General features: G+C 34.5%; 3 protein-coding genes across 5 annotated transcripts; 1 reads left to right on the forward strand and 2 right to left on the reverse strand.

Moving 5' to 3' along the window:
• Window positions 1–955: 955 nt before the first annotated feature.
• On the reverse strand, window positions 956–3878 carry LOC109021178 (uncharacterized protein C6C3.02c-like). The gene is made up of 5 exons (XM_019003760.2): window positions 3663–3878; window positions 2636–2692; window positions 2097–2177; window positions 1798–1985; window positions 956–1363 (listed from the first exon to the last, which is right to left on the reverse strand). Exons 1-5 carry the CDS (start codon window positions 3733–3735, stop codon window positions 1265–1267), a joined length of 498 nt encoding a protein of 165 aa, XP_018859305.2. The 5' UTR covers window positions 3736–3878; the 3' UTR covers window positions 956–1264.
• An 810-nt stretch (window positions 3879–4688) lies between these two features.
• On the forward strand, window positions 4689–10259 carry LOC109021177 (protein CLT2, chloroplastic). The gene is made up of 10 exons (XM_019003758.2): window positions 4689–5155; window positions 5270–5415; window positions 5698–5735; window positions 6179–6294; window positions 7189–7288; window positions 7381–7416; window positions 7552–7602; window positions 8863–8986; window positions 9626–9751; window positions 9871–10259. Exons 1-10 carry the CDS (start codon window positions 4770–4772, stop codon window positions 10026–10028), a joined length of 1281 nt encoding a protein of 426 aa, XP_018859303.1. The 5' UTR covers window positions 4689–4769; the 3' UTR covers window positions 10029–10259.
• A 786-nt stretch (window positions 10260–11045) lies between these two features.
• LOC109021180 (neuroguidin-B) lies at window positions 11046–21112 on the reverse strand. 3 transcript variants are annotated; one of them, XM_035682798.1, is made up of 11 exons: window positions 20818–21092; window positions 15760–15782; window positions 15575–15688; window positions 14343–14412; window positions 14039–14126; window positions 13567–13746; window positions 13302–13481; window positions 13000–13173; window positions 12753–12907; window positions 12391–12517; window positions 11046–11346 (listed from the first exon to the last, which is right to left on the reverse strand). In XM_035682798.1, the coding sequence occupies exons 4-11, from the start codon at window positions 14384–14386 to the stop codon at window positions 11335–11337; spliced, it is 960 nt and encodes a 319-aa protein (XP_035538691.1). In that variant the 5' UTR covers window positions 14387–14412; window positions 15575–15688; window positions 15760–15782; window positions 20818–21092; the 3' UTR covers window positions 11046–11334. The 3 variants fall into 3 exon arrangements, with proteins under 3 accessions (XP_035538691.1, XP_018859312.2, XP_018859314.2); XM_019003769.2 differs by lacking the exon at window positions 15760–15782 and having other exon boundaries at window positions 11130–11346; XM_019003767.2 differs by lacking the exons at window positions 15575–15688; window positions 15760–15782 and having other exon boundaries at window positions 20818–21112.
• Between the last annotated feature and the right edge of the window lie 2267 nt (window positions 21113–23379).

Here is a 23379-nt window from a genome sequence, read left to right on the forward strand (position 1 = left end):
GCGAGGCTTATGCTCCGCTCGTATAGACAGATTTATCCTACCATCTTGAAGATCGGCGCCTGAGGAGATTGATGGTTGGGCGCGTGTCAAACTTTTCTAGCCGAAAAGCAACAGATCAACTCTCCCCAAACGAACAGATCGAAGTCCTAGAAGCAGAGATGGATTTTGCAAGAATGAGAGAGAGAACTTTTCAAATAGAGGAGATCTATTTTTAATTACATTTACTTAAATGAGTTATATATTGATTTGTCATTTAATAAATATTTCTGTTAGCCTTTTTAAAAAAAATAATAATAATAAATGATTTTTGAATAAAATAAAATAAGATTAAGGCTAGTTCACTTTTACAAAATTTCTCATCTCATCTCATCTCATATAATTATTACAATTTTTCTAAATTCATACACAAAATAAAATAAACAATTCAACTTTTTTTAATTTCAAAATAAAAATAATATTAAAAAAATATATTCTAATAATATTTTATTCGATTTTTAATTTGTATCTCAATTCATCTCACATGCATAAACAAACTAGGCCTAAGACGAAACTATACCGTAAAATCATTTTTTTTCTACTCAAACCATTACTTCCCGCTTCACTAACGTCTTCATCGCCAAAACCTAAAGCCGTCCACAGATAAATTTCCCCACAGCACGCACCTCTCTCGCCCATGAACATTTACCTTTTGTTTTGCACATGTTTTAATAATTATATTCATCAATTATTGAGTTTTATAAGAATTTAAAAAACAACATTAGTACACTATATTAATAAAAAGAGAAATATTACAATTACAAAACGATATCATAAAAATAAATCTATAAACATACATCATTTGACTTTATTCGAAACAACATATTAAAATGGAAGAACGAATGCACTTAATCAATATTTTATAGAGATGATGTGCCGACTTTGAATTTTGTTGAAATTGCGAATGGTTAAGGTATGTTAACTGTGTTCGTATCACTTTTTTCTTTGACATTTCAAGATCATCATCAGGAACTGGCAAAACAACATGATACAAGAATGTCATTTGATATCATTTGAAATGCTCAGAACATCATATAAGAACATTCATGCAGTTTTTTCTTTTCTTTTTCTCAAAACATCACAAGATTATAAGTTCCATCTAAAAACATATAGGCCCGAGTGCCCAACCCCAATCAGAGGAACACAATATCTTGAAACCTACTTGTATCCATCCTCTAGGAACTAAAACATGAATGACTCATCATCAGCCAGATTTCCCAACTATACTTCAAGCATTCAACGCAGTTGCCGAGTGTCGGCGACATTCTTGCAGCATGTCCATGTAGAACTGACACTTGCTTATGTCGCTTCCATAATTGGCCAGGCACTGCAAATTAAGAATATAAGATTAGTTTTGTACCCAAAAATTCTAAACTCGCTACAAATTTGTTACAAAGATCTTATAATCTTCATGTAATGGGTTAAATTTGTAGTACTACAACCCCTATCATTACTCTTCTTTAAAAGCAATGAACACTCACCACCACCGCCAAGATTCTGACTTTTCAGACAGTTTGAATGGCATGCTAACACTTAAATAGCTATGAAGCAAAGGAAATGAGAAGGAGAACTTGGGAACCACTTGAGAGAACTATTTTTTAAACTAAGTTCAAAATCAAATAACGGTCATGGAATGGTTGAAGGGTGATGATGTAAGATGAACAAGAATTAGTTCATAGTGGACGTAAACCAAATAGTTCGACTACAGAATTAGTGACTTAAAGAATAGAATAGATAAAAGGCATGAGAGGAGAACCATACATCACTTAAGGCCTTGGATTGACCAACACAAGCATCGGAACCTCCAGGACTGTTCATAGTTGGTGGAGTTGGTGGTGGTGTAGCAGCAGGAGCTGATGAAGCAATGTTCTCATGTTGGATCACACGGGGACCCATCACAGCATCCACAGCCCTGTGAGCAATGGCAGTGCCAGTACCCCAGGCCATGCCTGTATATCACAAATTAATAAACTGCTGTCAGATCCCATTAATTCATACCATATGCTTTATTTATAAGGACAGAGAGACCCCTGTGGCATCATTAAACACTTCATACTCACCATCTGCAATGGTGGCACCAAGTCCTCCCATTAGGGATCCATTTCCACCTTGTGCAGGCATTGGAGGCGGAGCCTGAGAAGCTGCAGAAAAAACAAATACGATTTAAATACTAGAGCTCAGTTTAAATAGTGGAGACAACGTCACTATAATAGTATAGCAACAAAAGAGTAGAAACTTCATGGTCTTGTATAAACAATATCAAATAACTATTTTGTCATTTGAAAAATGCAGTATGCAATTGTGTTCATATTTCCCTACTGAAGACAACAGTACTAGCACATCCACCGAACAGTCAAGAGCTCAATAGTTACAATTCAACCAATTTAATGGAATAATCAAAGTGCAAATTGATGACATTAGAAATTCATAATAAAACAAAAGCGGTATATATGTCAAGAACTTCTCTTTGTATTTATTAGAATAGCAAACAGACACTTAGCGAGCCCGAGGAAAGGTTTTAAAAAACAAACACCAAATACCTCTACAAAATGGTCATGAATGCAATATGAGATTTTTTATAATCCATACAAAAAGTTACCTGGCGCAGGAGGATTACGCAGTGGTACTCGTGCAACAGGACGGGGAGCTGACCTTCCTGTAAAAAATGACAAGGTAAGTTTTGGAATTTCCATTCAAGTTATGGACAGCAAGACTACACTGCAAAAAGGTAAGAGGAAAAACAGTGATGCAAGCAAAGGCAATGACAAAATAACAAAGAAATATCTTACAAGCAACCACAAGATAATTCCTTTGTCAATATTCAAAATAAACCATCGGTTAATTATCTCACAAGCGCCAACACAAATCTACCACTGACTCCCAATAAACTAATTTCCGTTATTATATCTTCCACCCCTTTTCTATTTGGCGGCATATTTCTCTTGACATTACCAGGCAAAATCATGAATACAACCATAGTTAATTAAACAAGATGAGACTTTCTTTATATATACACAATATAACATGAATTGGTTACTTTATAGGAATTAAAGAGTTCTTTCTCCTATAGGAATCAAAGAGTTCTTTCTCCTTGCAAACGACCGCCTACCAATCGTAAAACCATTCCACGTCGGAAACGATCTAGAGTTTTTATTTTTATATTACTGCATACTTTTGAAAAAAAAAAAAAACTTAAGGAAACAAATATGACTTGGAATCTTGCACCGGTTGTTTCCAACATGACCGAACGATGTAGTCAATCGAGCCAAATCGATAATTTTACGATCCACAAACCAAGATTAAATATTTTGTAGTTCAAAATTGATATCAAATCAGAGGAACTCAATCCAAAAGCTGTAGCTTCGTTTGAAAATTAAAGGCATCTCAATTCATCATTACAATTTTTTCAAATCTTAATATAAAATATAAAAAATAATTTAATTTTTTTAAATTTCAATATAAAATATAATAAATAATTTAATTTTTTTAAATTTTAAAATAATAATAATAATAAATAATATTTTATCAACTCATTCAATCCAATTCAATTTAACATCTAAACACATTCTAAAAAGAAATCATTGAATACAAGCATAAATATAAAATATAGAAAGCTTGAAACATACCTCCAGAACTTTTGCGAGGCATTGTTGAAAAGACGGAATAAGACGTAGGAGTCGTAAAAAACAACAAAATCATAAAATGATTCTTGCGTTCGAAAGTCTGGACTTTATATAGAAGTGGAAACGTGTCTTGCAGGGTTGCTTGGGCGTTGGGCCACTTCTTCTCGATGATTCTTGCGTTGGAACTTGGGTCACCTAGTGGAATATTCCATTTTACAGATGCTTATTTTTCCTCTCCTTAATTTCGAATGGTATCTATTAAAAAAATTCGAAGAGAAGAAAACAGAAGAGTACTTTTCAACGTATACATTTTTTTTAATATTAAAACATATATTTAACATAAAATAAGAAGTTAAACAAAATAATATGAAATTATTGAAATACTACAAATTTTAAAATAATATTATCCTAAATTTTTAAAATCTAATTTTTCCTGCCCATCTTTTTTTACTTCTTTATTCTCTTTGATTTTTAGGGCTTTTTATAAGTATAAGATACATTATATTCAAATAATGCTAGACATGAAAATATTATATTTATATTTTAAAAAATAGAATCTATTATTAAAATAATATTTTTTATATGTATATTAAATTTATTTATTTTTTAAAAAATGAGTGCGAGCTAAATATATACCCTAAAATTGTCAATATAATTTATCTAATATTTATGAGATGCTTTTTTATCATATCCTTTTTTTCCTTTTTTAACCAAATATGATACATTGTTCTAGAGATACATATAAGAAATGAAAAATGATATATATAAATCTTAAATGCACAAATTTTATATAAATTATTCTAAAAAAATTAAAAAGTAAGCTCTATCATTAAAAAAGATATACTTTTATTTTTACAAAAGAATTAGAGAAGTAACAATTATAATCGTGAGTATATAAATATTATATTATTATTTAAAAAAATAATAAATAAAAAATAATATTTTTTAATAATTAATTCCTCTCTTTATCAAAATAATTGATATTTACCCTAGAACTATAAGTACCATTACTCCAGATAGACACACTCCAGAATAGACGCAAGAAGTTTGAAAAAAACAGTGCGGAGTTATATGTATTGAAAAGGACGGAGAAGATAGACCACGTTTATTATGGGATTCTCTTACACGTCGTTGTCTAGCTTCTGTTCCCTGCAGTTCCCATCTCATCGACCTCAAGGCCGCACCAACTTCCATGGCCAAACAACCTTACGCTTCTGCCTCGTCGCAATGCCAAATTCCCTCCAAAACCCGAAGCTCCGTCGTTTTCTCCGTCCGAACCCACTGTTTACTTGCAATCGCAAACTTGACTATCTTTCTCTCAGAGCCCACGCTTCAAACGGATCAAACTCACCCGCGTACTCCTCCGACACCAAGTTAATTGTCACCGCTTCCGCGTTCACCGCAACGTTAGCCATCGCTAATCGCGTGCTCTACAAGCTCGCTCTCGTTCCCATGAAGGAATACCCCTTCTTTCTAGCTCAGCTCACAACTTTTGGGTAATTTATTATTTGCAAAATTTTTTAACATTCAATGTATTTATTTATTTTTTGATAGGTAACATTCAATGTAATCGAAGTGTTACGCTATTGGGTTTCTGTTTTAATTATTAGGTACGTGGCTATATATTTTTCGATATTGTATATACGGTACCGGGCGGGAATTGTGACCAATGAAATGCTTGCTCTCCCCAAATGGCGTTTTATGGCTATTGGCATTTTAGAAGCTCTCGGCGTCGCTACCGGGATGGCTGCTGGAGGTATTGAAATATGGGTTTTATCTGGATTTTACGATTGAAGGCCAATTTTAATGCTTGGGATTTCATTTTTTTTTCTCTTCTGGTTGTACATTGTTTACAAGGGTTATGTTAAATCTCTTTCGTACTTGAGTTGCGTTTTCAATGGGATTACTTGGTTTTGTTCGGATATGGAGTATGAGAAAGGAATAGCCGGTTTTAGGTGGTTTCAAAGGAAGATTTTGAGTCGTATGTTTTTTGTGTTTGATGATGAGCTTAGCACTGAATGTTATGCATCTTCCACAGCCATGCTTCCTGGACCAACAATACCGATACTGAGTCAGGTATTTTTGTTGCACTTATAAATAAAAAGAACTCCTTGATTGTACAGAGTAATTTTGATATATGTTGCTGGTGAAAAACGCCTTTGGCTTTCTCTAGTGCTTCACTGAGCAACACCCCAGACACTGGCCTGTCTGGTTGTTGCAGACCGCATCGAGTGTCTGTGTCATTGACAGAAATTACAACAATTTTAAGAAAAGATAATTTCTAGCTAAAAAAGTTTGTCAAAAGCTACGAATGAAAAATGTTTGTCTTTTTTTTATACAAGACGAATGAGAAATGTAATTGTAGCCCAGAAGAGATGCAGGATGAAGTTAATTCTTATAATTTTTTCCTAAAACTACATGATATTCTTTTTTCTTTTTGGGAAAAATAATTTTGTGTTAGTCATCTGAGCACCTTGTCCGTCTCTTCCATATTGCTTTTTGTGACCTTTGTCTTGCAGACATTTTTGGTGTGGCAGCTGGCTTTTTCAACTTTTCTATTGGGGAGAAGGTACTCGTTTAATCAAATTGCTGGCTGCTTACTTGTAGCTACTGGTGTGGTGGTGGCTGTTGCCAGGTATTTGTTCTTCCACAGTTCAAAGATTCACCATTGTGCTTAAAATATGTTGAGAGCCTTGGCAAATTTATTTTATAAGAGGTTCTGCCAACAGTTACTATGATATGCATGATTTATTATCTATAAATGTGTGATGGTATGCATGTGTTTCCTAGCAGAGATCAGAAATTGCATGAATTTAAGCATAAAGTTTATCACTTATAAAGTAATAGTACCGTTCTCTAGAGAAGGTATGGTACTCATTGGGACAGCAGACGTTGAAACTGTGTTCCTTTTACTTTTTCTGATTTTGATGAATTGCTGGTGCAGAATGTAGATGAAAGTATCTGTATTCTATCTTTGGGTAACCAAAGTAACAAAGATGGTTTGCGTCTTATCTGCCAAAATAATGAATTTTGCTACCTCTTATTTCAGACCCAAATTCTTTGGAGTTTCTAAGGAGAAAAGCATAAAGTATTCAGTTCCTTGTTTATGTCTATTACCTTTTTCTGCATTCTTGCCTCCCTGCATTGAGTTTCCTCCAGCATCTTCTGGTTTGTGTTCATTTCGTCATTGAGAAACCTTCGACTACTGCCCAAAATGGGCCAATGAAACATTTTCCAAAGAGAATTATTCTGATACTTTATTTTGAAACATGAACTTTGTGGTGCGGAGCAATCCATGAAGTGTTTCAAATGGTTCTGAAGTGCTGAGAATTTTTATTTTAACAGAATGGGAACTTCACTTTCTTGCTTTATTGTAGATTTTTTCTGGTCTGCTATAGAGGAGCATGGTGAAATCTGTACCATTTAACCCGATTATCATAATCTGAACCTGCCTATCTTCATTATTCTTGTGGACTTGATTTCTACATGCGGTTCTCTGATAATTATTTGTGTTCTCCAAAAATTTCAGTGGGTCTGATGCTGGCCAAATGTTATCTGGAGTTGAGTTTAAATGGCCAGCACTAATGCTAGCCTCAAGTGCTTTTCAGGCTGTTGCATCTATTATCAAGGTTACAGACTTACAGTGATGAACTAGTATCATACTTCCAATTGCACTTTGCATAGACAAATTAATCATTCTTGAATTCTTATTATGTAACAGGAATTTATTTTCACTGATGCTCTGACCCGCCTTAATGTATGACAATTTTTCCTCTTGTTTTTTTAATCATTGTTTAATCTTTTATTTGGCCTTTTTAAATCATTGTGAAGATAACATAGGTGTATGTCTTGTTATTGGAAATTCTCACTGATTGAAACTATTTTCGTGCAGGGAAAGTCTCTTGACCTATTTGTGGTCAATTCTTTGGGGTCTGGATTCCAGGTAATTGTCATGTCATTTTCCATAAATACTTTATTGATGTTCATCGGTAAGTATCCCATGAGCCATTGCTCATGGTCTCCTGTTTATCCTCTTAATTGAGTAGGCCCTATCAAAACAAAACAAAAATCAAAAATAGCTTATCTGAAATTCGCACTTATCACTTCAAATAGAAATTGGAAGAAATATTTCTTTTGCATGCTACTTTTAGAATTTCTATTCTCAGTTTAGTATAAACTATTCTTTTATTATGTTGGGTAGGATGGATATAGAAGGTTCTGTTAATGTTTAGATTTGGAAGTGTATCATGGCAGTGAGGGGTTGCATTTAGAGATGCATGATTGTGTGAGACCAAGTTCCGTAGATTCTTGCTTTTCTGACCTGATTCATTCTCTTTATTTACTTAGCAGTTTGATATTCAGTTTCTTTTTATGTAAGCTTTGTCTCTCCTCTTGTCCTCTCTCAAAAGGGAATGGAAACACCCCACCCCAAAAAAAAAAAAAAAAACCAACCAAAAAACAAAGAGAACGTGCATGAGAAATTTTGATTTAGGAATGGCCTTCCATAGAGGATTTTTTTCCCATTAGTGAAGATGTTTGTGCAAATCTTTTTAAATGAATTTCTACATCTGAGACATAGCACATGCTGGTAGCTGCATGCAGCATCCGATATGGAGAACAAACAAAAGTCCGAAGATGCCCATGAATAATTAAATGTCTAGTTTAAAAGCCCACAATGTGCTTTGCCGCCAGGGACAATGGATATAATGTTACCCTTGCCAAAAGTGAAAACTGATTCAAACAGGATATAGTTGTCAATACCAGCCACAGGCAGAGTTATCCATATTCTAAAGCATCCTTCTGTTAACCTATCAATAGGATTCAACTTCTCATGGCCTTTTGGGAAGTCACACCTTGCATTAAACTATTGTACATGCGGCTGTAACAGGGCCACAAAGCTGCTGTGCAACAAAGTCTGTTTTAGCTCTTAACATATTCGGACTTAGAGCCACGTACTAAGTTCATTTTGATTTGATATTTGTGATAAACCCCACTGATTGTTTTGAAATGGAAGAGCTTATATTGTCTTAGTAAAAACTATTGTAGATGGAATATTTTTTCCTCAGTTTTTCTAGCTTATCTTAGACAATGTGTATCCATTTGATGTTCAGCATCATCAATGCCAACCGTCAATTATATATAAAGATGAGTCATATGTCAAATATTATATCTTGTCAATTCTAATAGTTCCTTAAAATTGTAGGCTCTTTTTGTGCTTCTCTTTTTACCTTTCCTCTCCAAGATGAAGGGCATACCATTTGGTCAACTTCCTTCTTATCTTGAAAGTGGTGCTGGTTGCTTTCTTAACTTCGGAGCCAATCAATCAGGTGCTTTACTTATGGGTGCTTTGTTTCTCCCCCACAATTAATTTGCCTTGTCGTTGCATATGAGTATTAGTTGAAATCATTAGGTCTCCTTTTGACACATACAAGGTTTTATTAATATTTATTTATACTAGAGCTTTACTAAATTAATTTCTGTATTCATTTCTTTGTCTACGGTCAAATTTCATTTGAGAAATCTGGTTCTGACATCATGGCTAAAAGTTACAGAAGTGGCAGACAAATTAAACTTTCCAAAATCTCCCTCCCCTTTCCAAATAGCTTAAAATAGTTATAGTCCACAAAACAAAAGATGTTTAAGTGCAACGAAACTTGCATGGTAGATATTTGAAGATTGTAATACTACCATGAGACCAACACATCATCAATGCTAATGGGGAAGAAAAGGTTGGAATACTGCCATTCAACCGAAGTTTAGGCATTGAAGAGGACAAGATTGATAAGTGTGTAGTTACATACTGTGAAGTTTAGGCATCAATTCAGAGAGTGTTCGCATTGTTATCTTATTTCTTCATTGTTGGATTAGTTCTCTTTAGTCTTTTCCCTTAGATTTGATTCTTATTCAAAGTTTGTGCATCTCATTTTGTTGTTTCTTTTTTTTTTTATGCATGCAACTTCTTTCAGGTTGTGATGGGGCTCCGTTGCTTCCACTGCTTTATATAGTTGCGAATTTGGCTTTCAACATATCAGTGCTCAATGTAGTAAAAATTTCTTCTGCAGTTGTTTCGTCTCTTACTGTAATGTTGTCAGGTGTTCTCTCTCTCTCTCGCTTGTATTTGTTTTTAGTGTACATATGCACACGTTCCTGTAAATACATGTTCATGTGTACAATTATTTTGTTTCAATGGGTGCTTTTGTTTAATTTGCAGTGCCGGTTTCAATTTATATTCTCTCTCTTCCGTTGCCGTATCTTCCAGAGGCCACAAGCTTGAGCCCCCATTTTCTCTTCGGCAGTGCCATTCTTGTATCAGGTCTAATTCTATACAACATACCGCAGCCTGCCAAACAGGGCTCTGAAGATGTTTGACTTTTCGATTCTTCGAAGTGGCACTCTGTTGAGTCAATTTCTTTATCCATCCTGCTGTGCATGATACATATCTCTGTGTTCAGAAATCTCAGTTGGCCATTCACCCCAGATATTAATTTTTAATTAAGCAACCATCCGCAGAAAGAACTACGATGTTGTGGTCTTTCATACTCCCCCCCTTTTATAAAAAATATATATATATACATATCTATTTTCCTGGGTTGATTGCAGGGTAATTTCAAGGCTTTGGGTTAATTTCAGACTGCGAGTACAGAAGGGGTGTGAATTTCGAATGCCTTCGTTGTCTTAGTACTAGGGGCTGCTTTTGTAAATCCCATGCAGCCTAAAATAATTCCATCTTATTAACATGACAGTTTCCGAAATGACGGTAAATTAATCTTATGATCCGAATAAAACTCAAAGGAAAACAGTGCCAGCCGAACAATTAGCCAGCAACGAATGATTCGGCCAATGCTAAGATTTTTTAGTCTATTCAATGCTTCCGTTTCTTCAGTCTAGAAAATATCACTGACTGCTATTAGTGACTGCGGTCAAATTGGTTTTTTTATTTTTTTCAGTTTTTTTATCATCTTAAAAAATATTAATATATCAATAATCACTTTCTTAACTATTAAGGAAAAAATAAATAAATAACTATTAAGTAAAAAAAAATTAAAAAAATATAAAATACATAAGATATCAAAATGAATAGACAAATTGAGTGGACAAAGTCACATTTTTCTTTCCAGAAATACTAAAATTTAAATGGAACATTTTAATTTTTTACAAGTTAAAAGATTTAGATACTGAACTGTACGTGATCAAGTCAAACACTTAAATCACATTAAACTCACATTAGACGTACATGATCTGTACGTGATCAAGTCAAACACTAAGGCCTCATTTGATTTCGCAACTATTCTCACCTCATATTATATCATCTAATCATTACAAATTTATCAAATTTTTATATAAATAAAATAAACAATTCAACTTTTTCAAATCTTAAAACAAAAATAATATTAAAAATATATATTCTAACAACTTTTAACTTTTATCTCAACTTATATTATCTCATCTACGAAAACAAAAGAGGCCAAATTAAACTCGTCTGGAAAATTGGGGAGGTTTTTTCTCTACAATATTCTTTGGTAGTTGCCTTGACAGGAATTACATCACATTGTAAACAAAATTGCACCACACGCATCCATTTAAATATTAAATTACCACTTAAACGGTACAGAACTGCTATGCGGCCTTAAATCCCAGTTGCTCAGCAGATCCAAAGATCCAATTTTGTTGTTGCTCAGTGCCGCCTCTGCAAACGAGCAAAATTCAGCACCTAGTTCACATCTTTATGCACAAAATAGTTGAAACAAATCAAAGCAATAACAAATTGTTGAAGTAAAAGGTATATGAAAGCCTATGAATAACAAAGAGGCAGAGTATTTAAGAAATCTTGGATCGATAATTCATAAGAACCGGAAGACTAAAGAGGATGGGTCGTAGACCAATCATGCTCAATGTTACATAGTGTCAAATTGATTAAAAGATAACGTGTTCATACTGAGGTTAGCAAAATGAGTGTTAGCATGCACAACTGGGAATATTAGGATAGATAAAAATATGAGGACGTAAATTCAAAGGTAGAAATGGTTCCTATTGAGGGTAAGATGAAAAAGGATTATTTGAGATGGAGGCACAACAAAACCAATCAATGCACCAATGATAAAAAGTAATTTGATTCCAAGGCATGGAAGTGAAAAGAGACAAAGGGACGCTTAAAATTACATTGGTAGCAGTAGTGAAGAAAGCTATGTTAATCATGGAGGCAATAGACTAAATTTTCAAATAGGATAAATATAGGAAAAGAAGACTTATGGCTGTTCCCAATTAGTCGATGAGAATACATAACCAACCCCAATTTAATTGGAATTAATTGAGTTAAGTTTCTTGATGTCCCTAAAAAAATCGACCCTCTTTCTTCAGGTGTCAGTTATCTATGAAGTTACAATTTCCCTTGAAATTTGGTATGCCTATTTAAATGATACTCTCTTTCTTGTTTAGGCTTTAGTGCCGATGAAGTATGATAACCTATTAAATGATTATCTCTAGTGACCATTAAAAAAAATGATTCTCTCGCGTACTTGGGTTATGCCTATTTTTGTCATCAATAAAACTAATTTATACCATTAAAAAAAGTATGATGACATTCTCAGAGAGTCGGCATCATTGATTTTTTGCCTTAACTCTATGTATAAGGCTTTAGTCTTCTCGTCTCTTGTTGGCTCTTCATTAGTTGGCATGATTGGCCCTATAGAATGGGAATACCATATAACCATTCCAAAAGCCTATGGCATACCTTGTGCTTCTTAAATTTTTGCATTCTATTGCTACCATTATCAAAGCTTGTCACTTGCTCACTGCCATCATCCTCTAGTGGTAAGGTTTTGATTTCATCATAGAAACCGTCTGTCAGTCCAAGCAACCTGGTATAAATAAATGAAAACCAGTCAAGCAAAATAGAAAATAGGACAAACCACCAAATATCCAATCAAACTTTACAAGGCTATAATTTTTTTAATTTTTATAAATGAGTCTATAATTTTTTTTATCGGTAAATAAAATTTTATTGATCATAAGAATAGGCAAAAGCCCAACTTTACAAGTCTACAAATGAGATAAGAAGATCAGTAAAACCAGTATTAATTCTGTTCTGCATACCCATTTCTTGATTTCTTTAGATGCTTCTCCTTCTTTTTCTCCATCTTTGTCATAGGAGCACGAGTGAAAAGCTCTTCTTCTTCCTGTGCACGCCTCTCCATTTTTGCCATATATCTAGCAAGCTCTCTACTTTCATGTCCAACAATTTCTCTGACCTGTATTCAACCAGCCACAAAAATAGATTGCCAGCTATCATACATTAAGTCCTTAAAGTCTAGTGACACTGAAAAAGAGGTCCACAACTAACCTCTTCAGGTCTCCCCTCCAAGTCATTCATCAGCCCACGCACAAAATCACTCTGCCTAGATTGCCGTAGGATCTGTTTCTCCATTCTCGAGGCGTTCCTTTCATGCCTTGAGATCTTACCTTCCTCCATAGAAGTAGGGGCAAACTTGGGGGGTCGATACACACCACCACCTTCCTACAAATTATAAACGCAACTTAGAAAACAAAAACCTCAAATATGTTTCATTTTTGTAAATAAAGTTTTTTAAAAGAGGGGCGGAAAAACTCAATTGCTGAACTTGATACTTTACTATCTTGGCTCACCTCGGAAGTCATATCTGATTTGGGAACAAGCATGTCAGGGTTCGGACGATATTTCAAAAGATCCTCTGCCTTCTGAGGAGCATCCAACTCTTCCCTCGGACCAACAGCTTCTGCTGTACCTGTGGCAACCCTTGTTAGCTTCTGGACTTGGTACTGGAGCTTCTTGTCAATCGGTCGAATCTGGCATAAAAAGAAAGACGAGAATTATGTAATAGGAACAACACAAGTTATTGATGGATAAGGAGAATAGAAACAAATCCCCTACCTTTTCCAAAAACAACCTTGTCTCTACTAGGCTCCGAACAAGAGGATGGCCCTCAATCGAGAATCCCTTTGCTTTGCGAAGCAGATAATAGACCAATGACTGGCAATAGTTTAGGAGAAGCAAATTTTTGGCTTCAAGATAGCTAATCCCATCTGCTGTTGGAAACTGATTTGATTTCACCTAGTATGTGAGAGAAAAAAAAAGTTAAGTAATCACTTGTCATAGTGGATAACGAATACGATACAATGATTACTTGTAAAACGAAACGAGACATTTGTCAATAACTAAAACAAGCTGATTTTGTTAATATTTGTAATAACCGTACTTTATGCTGCAGAGCCAACATTGACGAGGGCATGTAGGCTAAGCTACTAAACAAAGTCGTGCGCGAAGATATTACCTCAAAAATAATTCAGTATTTGTAAAAAAGATTGTATCCTGGACTTAAAATTGGACTCGCAAATGATCCTACCTTAGTGGTTAAAGCTTCAACTTTACTCCTTACAGAATCTAACCCTTCCTTCATTTCTTTCAAGACTGCAGTTAACTGAGGAGCTTCTCTGCAATGAAGACAAAATAACGGCAACGTGGTATCAGATTAACAAAACCGAAAAAGGGGAAAATGAAAATCTCAAATTCACGAATTTGAGTGCCAACTTCCAAGTTCCAATGCAAGCTTCAGATTGTGCATTCACAGATTATAATCTCCCAATAAAGTACATAAAATATATGTGAAAGAACAAGAAAACCAGTAACACATATATATTCAAGCTTACTTTGTAATTAGATCATCGTGATCTAAGTTGGTAGTCCTCGCCATACTTCAAATCCAGCTCTCCAATCAATCTGCCAGATGCCCATTGAAAGAAAATTCGAAGTTTAAACAGCCAACACGAAAATATTATCATTCAAGTAGGCCAGGCTAGGCCAAAACAATTTATTAAGAGCTTGATGATCGAGCAAATTTCAAAAAAAAAAAGGATACAACTGGTAATTAGCCAATTTCATCCGATGTAAACTTTCTCGAGTATGACCACGACGGGGGGAAAAATCGTATCCGAACATGGCCGTTAGATTGAAAAACTGAACTTTGAACAACGGAGAATAACTTGAAGAAGAAAAATGACTAGTATAAGTGTGAATTACAGCAAGCCTGCGTCGGACTCCCCAATTGTGCCTTCGATTCTATGGTTGACTAGCCAATTTCTGACGCAGGGCGCGTTATCTAGGGCTTCGTATTGCAAAACAAGATGCAAAAGTAGCCCTAGTTTAGGAAGGCTGAATTAGGAAAAGCAGGCAGCCAATCAATCCGCCCTATCTACTGGACTCCACTAGTAGCACTGTTCATCCGGGTTCCGGCCCGGGAACCCGGGTTTCAAACCAGGGCCGGGTCTTCCCGGGCCGAAACCCGGATGAATCTGGGTTTTTATTCCGGGTTAAACCCCTTTTTTTTTTTTTTATAACAAAAAGGCCTACTTGTTTTAAACATTTTATTTTTTCATAAAATAAATGTTGATATAACATTCAAACTCTATTTGTTTAATCTTATAAAATAAATGTTTTCAATAAGTATGTTAACATTGTCCACAATAATAAAAATATATGAAAATGGAAAGCTAAATTTTGTGTAAAAAATTACTAAACTTAGAAACAACTAATTACCTAGAAAAAGAAATATAATATTTAAAATACATGCAACACAATGCAATTCACTACATATTACATTATTTAGTATTTATACACTACATTACATTACAAAATAAAAAATAACATAGGCTACAATTCCAAAACAAATACAACCACAAGATACAAAACAGTCCCAAAATATGCAGCCACAAACAGCAGCCACATACAAACTATCTACCACTAATATGCTATATAAGGTAAGTATTTACATCCTAATTGACAGCTGTATACAATGTACCCATAAAGGAAAGTATGACCAAAAATAGTAAAAATCTCCCAAATCACATCTCCGTAACAATAGTGACCAAATTGAGACTGATACCATGGTACAAAGTCAAAGCCCATGGAGAAGAAAGAATATGAACAGGAACAATCATTGAGAGCAGCCACATTCATGCGACAAACCAAGGCTTTATTCCCCAGGGTGGATCAAGCACTGATGACCAAAACATGAAAAAGCGTTAAGGAGTTTCCTGATTCCAGAAGTTACCATCCATGCACTCGTACCTCAATATTAAGCATCTGCTAGACTGGTGGAATATAATCTGGATTATTCTAATGATTAACACTCGACATAATAAACTCTAGTATCAATAAATTTAGATTTTTGGTTCTCTTTATTGAAATAACACTCAACAAAGAGCAGGACAACTAATATTCAATCTATAACCTTTGTTTTTCATAATCTATAACTTCGTTTTTTATGTGGTTGCATGTACACAAAATATGAATCTAGGTGAACAACTTCTGTTGGTAAGACATAAACAAAGCAGGACAACTAATAAACACAATGCCCAGAAAATAAATATTTAAGCATCTTTTGTTTTTCAATTACTAATTACATGCAGAAATCTCATCAATGTTGTGTCTCAGGCATCAAATCTTGCCCAGCCAGCATTATTGTGATGGCTCCTCTCCAACTTTCCTTTCTAGTCATTTAGATATCAATCAAAAGCTTCCAAAATATGCATGAAAGAACAGAATAGAAAGAGCTCCAAGTCCAAAGATTTCAAAGATTTCCTCTTCTTCTTCTTCTTCTTCTTGATAAAAAAAAATAAATAAAAATAAATAAAAGTCCAAAGATTTCAACCCATTTTATTGATCCTTGGATTTGACAGAAAGCAGACTTGACCCACCAAAAAAAATCTCAACATTCCATATATGGTAGTGGCACCAGGCCCCTACTACCCAAATTGGTAATACGTGTCTAATATCGTCAACATAAAACTTATTAGTCTTCAGATTGCTTTATGTCCCCCGTATGATTAACACAAAATGCAATGCAAAACAGACTAAAACAGAGGCTGTCTATTACAATTTACATTGTTAAGCAAACTATTTGTTTAGGGTTCAAACTCTAGAAGAATAAATAATCTAACTTAATATGCTTATTATACAAACTTCCTTTTCTGGTTTTAGTTTTTCAATAAGGCAAATTGCACTTAAATATCTGAGTACATGAACATTATGTGAAATCTCCCATCCTTGCAATTCTGAAGCTGATCTGGTTTTTACACAAATCTGGTTTTTTTGAAACTATTATGAACATATAGGCGAACTACATTCCCTTTGGTTTGCTTGGCTTCTTTGCTTCCATGACTTGGCATTTGTTTGTGATATGTTACGGTATATTACTTTGCTTCCATGAGTTGGACCTTTATTTTTCATGTGCTATGGTATATTACTGTGTTTAGTGATTGATTCAAAAGTTTCTGAGTAATTATAATAGAACTTCTTACTTTTAATTTATTTTTCTTTAATGCCATATTGGAACGAATTATAAATCAATTTTTTTGTGAGTGATTTCTGCTGGATATATGTGCTTATGCACTTTAAACTTTCTAACTAATGAGTGATACCATAATACAAATAACTTGTAATTCTTTTAGATCAAATACTTGTTAAAAATAATTGTTGCTAAACTACAAGCATGTTAGATGAATTGGAGGTGCAACTCAGTCCAATAAAAATGTTTTGGAGGTGCTTTTTATCAAGTTTTATGAAAATGGGTAGGTAGGATGAATTGGAACACAATCTGAAAATTGTTTCTTTGAAACTAAAAACTGAAAACCTGCTTGGAAAAACAAACATAAATAATGTCTTCTAAGGGAAAAAATGAACTGTGTCTTCCTAGTTGCTCACATTGACAAGAAAGTAACATAATATCACACCCTAGATAATAATATAGAAATTTTTACACGATCACTGCCATATAAACCCACCTTATACATGATTCTGTTCAATGAACTCAACAATATAGAAATCAATCAGCACTACTTGAGCAGAAGAGGAAGCATTATCCATTAGACAACAAAAGATATTCAAATAATTTTCAAATAAAAACAAAATCAGACACACAGAGAAACCAGAAATCCAAACTCAACAAAAGATACTCGATCACAGGAATCCAACCCAGAAATCTCTCTTGGAAAGCCAAACCCAGAAATCCAATGGAGACAGAGAGAGAGGGAGATAGAGAGAGAAAGAGAGAGAGAGTAGACTCATGGGGTCACGATGGAGGCAGGGACTTAGGGAAAGGCTAACGGCGACGAAGATGCGGCGGCAACGGAGATGCGGCGACGAAGAGGCACGGAACTTAGGGTTTCTTGCAAGCGTAACGAGAGAGAGAGAGTGACAGAGACGGATTCGATTTCCCGGGGGGGGGGGAGTAAGACTGTTCAACTGGGCGGATTTTTTCCCGGCCCGGTCTGGAACCCGGGATCCGGTTCCGGGTTTCGACCCGGATTTGATCCAGACCGAAACTCGGATTGAAAAATTCGGATCTTCCGGCCCGGATACGGGTTACAAACCCGGTACCCGGGTCTTTACACATCCTAAGGAAAACCCCGAAATCGAATCCGTCTCTGTCACTCTCTCTCTCTCGTTACGCTTGCAAGAAACCCTAAGTTCCGTGCCTCTTCGTCGCCGCATCTCCGTCGCCGCCACATCTTCGTTGCCGTCGGCCTTTCCCTACACATGTCAACCCACATCCCACACTTTCAAGTTAAACCAACTTACTCCTGGCATGTCAAACAATCCAACAGCCCAAACCTCTTCCCGACATGTCAAACAACAACCCACCAATTAAACCAGTCTAACATGGTGCCTCGGGTTTATAATTACCCAGGCCAAATGCCCAGACTCGCCATTCCCGACAAAATAGATTTACCCAACCTCCTCGAGTTCCCTTACCCATTCACTGCACAAGCAAACCCACATCCCACACTTTCAAGTTAAACAAATTTACTCCCGGCATGTCAAACAAACCAGCCCACACCTCTTCCTGACATGTCAAACAAACAACCCACCAATCAAACTAGTTGAACATGGTGCCTCGGGTTTATAATTACCCAGGCCAAATGCCCGACTCGCCATTCCCGACACATCGGAATGCCATCCCACATTTTATTTCAACACTTTATAGGGCACTCGGCCACTACACAAATTCACAACCAGTGCTACAAATCAATTCCAACAATTTACATAATAATTTCAATCACAACCACATAGCCCCAAACCAAAATTTCAAAATTTTACATATATCGACACACTTATCCTCACAACAAAGAGATCGAATTAATACCACTACTTTAAAGGCTAAAATGTGATGATTCACGATGACGCGGCAAGCTGAGGCGGGGTTGTTCGTCAGTGGTGCTGCAGTGCGATAAGGCTGAGCAGCAACCAAGTCGGAGTCAGTATGACCATCCTCCGACTCCGACTTTTTCAGAGGTCGAATCCAACCTCCGACTCTAACTTCGACATGTTCATCCTCCACTCCAACTCCGACTTGTCAAAGCGGAATCGGATTGGGCTCTTTTTTATTGCTTTTTTTTTTTACTGCTTTCAACTTCATATTTGGCACGCTTTTTAAAAAAGAATTTTTTGTGTGAGCTTTTAAATTTAATTTTTTTTCAAAAATCACAATCTAAAGTAAATAATTTACTTTTTACTAAAATAACAAAAAATAAAACTAAATAAAAACAAGTAACATACTAAGTTACTAACATGCTTCAAAAAATTTAAAAAAAAAATTGAAAATGACTAATCACTGCAATAAACATCCACTCCCATCAACGCATCATCAATCATCCACATCCAACTAATCACTTCAAGTCTACAATAAACATCCACACGCATCATCCATCAACCACATCCAAAATCATCCACACCCATCATCCACATCAATCATAATAATATGTTTTTACAACGATTACAACAAACAATTTTTAAGTTCTAATTTTGAAAAAAAAAAGAAAAACCCAACATTTTCTAAGTGCCAACCAAATTAAATGTTCCCAACAACAAACATATTACAACAAATTAAATGTTCCAAGTGCCACACTGACATTCCAACTTCTAAGTTGTGCTTAAAAAAAATATGAAAAGATTTTAGTTAGAAAATATTTTGCTATGCCAACCAGAAAATGGTAATGACAACAGAGCTAACTATGAATTTTGCTATGCAATAAATATCCATTATCCCCCATGAATTTTGCAGAGCATAACATTAATACCATGAAATTTAGGAGTTCCTGAACTCCAAGAACTATATAACAGTTCAAAGAGACTAACAAACTCCGACCACTAACAGTTCAATGATCTTACAAACTCCAAAAATCCAATGCAAGCATCGTTGATGGTCCACTCAATTCAACCAAGGAACATGATATAAGTTATCCAAACTTTCTTTTCATGATTTTAAAAATTTTTAGCCACAAAATAGACATCAGCAGGACTTTCAGGGAATAACATGACAACTTATGTCGTATATGCACTAAATTAGTTTATAAAAAAGAGGTGATTTCGTCAAGTCTGAATTCCTAAAGGTGATAAAACTTCAACTTTGTACTTATAAAAATGTTCAACTTTGTGGAACACGGATTAACTGCCCAACCACACCATCAATTACAGAAAGAAAATAAAACAGCCCACGTGTTCAGTAAAACAGTCCTAACTTTAGCATCATATTAATATATAAACAGCCCCAAACCACAACACACAAACAAAAAAAGCTCCAAAAAACAAGTATAATCACAGTTTATTCATTCAAAACATCCCAACAAAAACAGCCCCAATATTAACTCAAATTAAAACAGCCCCAGTATAATCACAGTTTTATCCAATCATTCCTTGCAACAACAAAAAAAAAGCCCCAAACTCATTCTATTTTAGTTACACAGAGTTTACACAAACTCGTCAACTGAAATATCCATCCAAACAAGTATAATCACAGTTTATCCCTTCAAAACATCCCAACAAAAACAGCCCCAATATTAATTCAAACTCATCAACTGCAAGTCTGCAACATCCATCCTATTTTAGTTACACATATTTTATACAAACTCATCATCACAAAATTACACAGATTTTACACAAACTCATCAACACAAAATTACACAGATTTTACACAACTATATCATCACAACATTACACAGATTTTATACACAACCATATCATCACAACATTACACAGATTTTACACAACCATATCATCGCAAAATTACACAGATTCACATTTTAAACAAAGAGAGAGAAGACGAAGGGAAAAGAGAGTGAGGCATACCGTGTTGACCGCTGCCTGCGGGGGTGGTTACTGGGTCAGGGTGAGGTCGCGCGGCGACTCGGTGAGAGAGAGACGAGAGTCGGGGGGGGACTGGATCAGGATCAGGGAGACTGGGTCAGGGTGAGATCGGGGGACTGTCGCAGGGTGAGATCGAGACTCGCAGGGAGAGAGAGAGAGACGAGAAAGACGAGAGCGGTCCTGGACTCCTGTGGAGGCTAGGGTTTTTTGAAGCCAGAAGCCGAAGGAAAATAGGGAGGGAGGGAGAGAGGGCGACTGGGGGAGGGCCTGGGAGGGGTTTTCAAAAACGGCGCCGTTTTTCTTTGACTTTTATGGATACAGTCAATTTAATATTAATCTTAATCTTAATCTTTGTTTAAGCTTTTAACCCTAAGTTTTTTTATTTATAGTTTTTATAATTCTTAGAATTAATTATATGTTATCATTTATCATTTATCATAGATTCATATAATAATTTTAATATTTTATCATATTATAGTGTCTAATTATATGTTATCGGCTTATCATTCTATTTATGATTTTTATAATTTTTCACATCACTCAATTTAATTATTAATATTAATTAATAAAAATTATTATTTAAATTAACTTGTACTATATTGACTAAAATTTAAATATAATTATTATACTGGCATTTATACTTTGGTATTAAATGTAGACTATAAGTCTATAATATTATTATTGTTAGTATTTATACTTGTACTCTATGATTGATTATTGACAATTACATATTATTATACTATAGAATTACATGTTATTGACAATTACATGTTATAGTTTACAGACTTGTACTATGGATTTTATAAAAAATAAATATAGATAGAAGTCACTATTGGGAACATCCATTTTGCACACATGATGTAGCATCATCTCCCAAAGTGAGTGTTGGAAACAATCAACTAGAAGCAGCCACGCAGTGAGTACAAAGTATGTACTGCTGTAATGACTTCTCTCTAGCATTACTATTTTATAAATAGTGTTTAATTGCATGTCATTAACTCATTATACTTTTACTATAACTAATGTCTAACTTATTCCTATTAATAATTAAAGTATAATTAGTATTGTATATTAGTATAATAGTATTACATGTTTATACATTAATAGTTAGTTACATACTGTTCTACTAAAGTATTACATATTATTATATTAGTTTCTAATTTAATTATATACTAGACTTAGTATTCTATATTTAATTTATTATACTAGTCACTAGTGATTATATATTATATATTATATATTGGAACATTGGTTATTATAAATTATTATCATATGTTTTTATACTTTAGTTATTATACATTACTATTACATATTATTATATTTTAGTTATTATATATTAGCATTATTTGTTATTATAAAGTTATATATTAGTCATTAGTGTTTATCCATTTGTATTACATGTTATTATACATTTTAATAGTTATATATTAGTATTACATGTTATTATATTTATATATTAGTAATTTATTGTTACAAGGTAGTAATATTGTTATAGTATAATGTTTATATATACTAAATTATTATTGATCAATTTAGTCTATATATAGTATGGTATAAATATATTATTTAATAATAATAATATAGAGTTTAACTAATTATATAAAATATAATTATATAAAAAATTTATAATTAATATATAAAAAAAAAACACATATGTACTTATAAAATATATATAATATCGGGGGCGGAGTCGAAAGACAAATTCGGAGTTGGATTGGAGTAGAGTCAGTTCAACTCCGCCTCCGAAATCTCCGAATCTGACTACGACTTGTCGGAGCAGAGTTGGAGTCGGAGTCGGAGTCAGATTTTTGCTCAGCCGGGTGTGGAGTCCAGCAGCACCCATGGTGGAGAGAGAGAGAGAGAGAGGACGTCTCGGCGTCCACGGCTTGCTGTGATGACACCGGAGTTAGAGAGAAAGGAAGCAAGAGAGAGATTAACAGAGAGTTAGAGAAAGAGAACTTATTGGGGCTGAAAATTCGAGAGAGGAAGATGGTGGCACTTACGACTGGCGGTGACGATTTGGAAAGCAGAGAGGAAGGGAGAGTTGGGTGTGTGAAAGGGGACTACGCAAGGGAAAATAGAATGGGATAGGGCATCTGAGGGTTGAGAAAGAACAAAGGGAAAGAAACAAAATTAAAAATAATTACGGTTGGGTTGGGCTTATAGATTTGTTGGGCCTACGACTTATAGGAAAAAGTATACCCACTTTGAAAATGTGTAAAAACAATTATTACTTTTTAATCAAATTTATTTTTTTATAAAAAGTCTACACAAAATTTATCTACTTGAGATTTATACCTAACATTTTTCTTAATATTCGTGATTTCATGCGTTTTAATGATCATTTATTTTTTGTCCTTGTAAGTATATTTCTACTTATTTTCTTCAAAAATATTTTAATAACTTATCCACATACATAAAAAAAAATAAAAAATAAAAATCTATCATAGTATGAATAGATGCATATTGTGTGTTAGATGCATTTAGGCCTACAACCCGAGCAACCCGATCAGGATTTTAGTCTGACCCGATCTGTCCTATGCT

Source organism: Juglans regia, chromosome 11 (assembly GCF_001411555.2).
Source record: "Juglans regia cultivar Chandler chromosome 11, Walnut 2.0, whole genome shotgun sequence".
NCBI classification, from domain to species: Eukaryota; Viridiplantae; Streptophyta; class Magnoliopsida; order Fagales; family Juglandaceae; genus Juglans; species Juglans regia.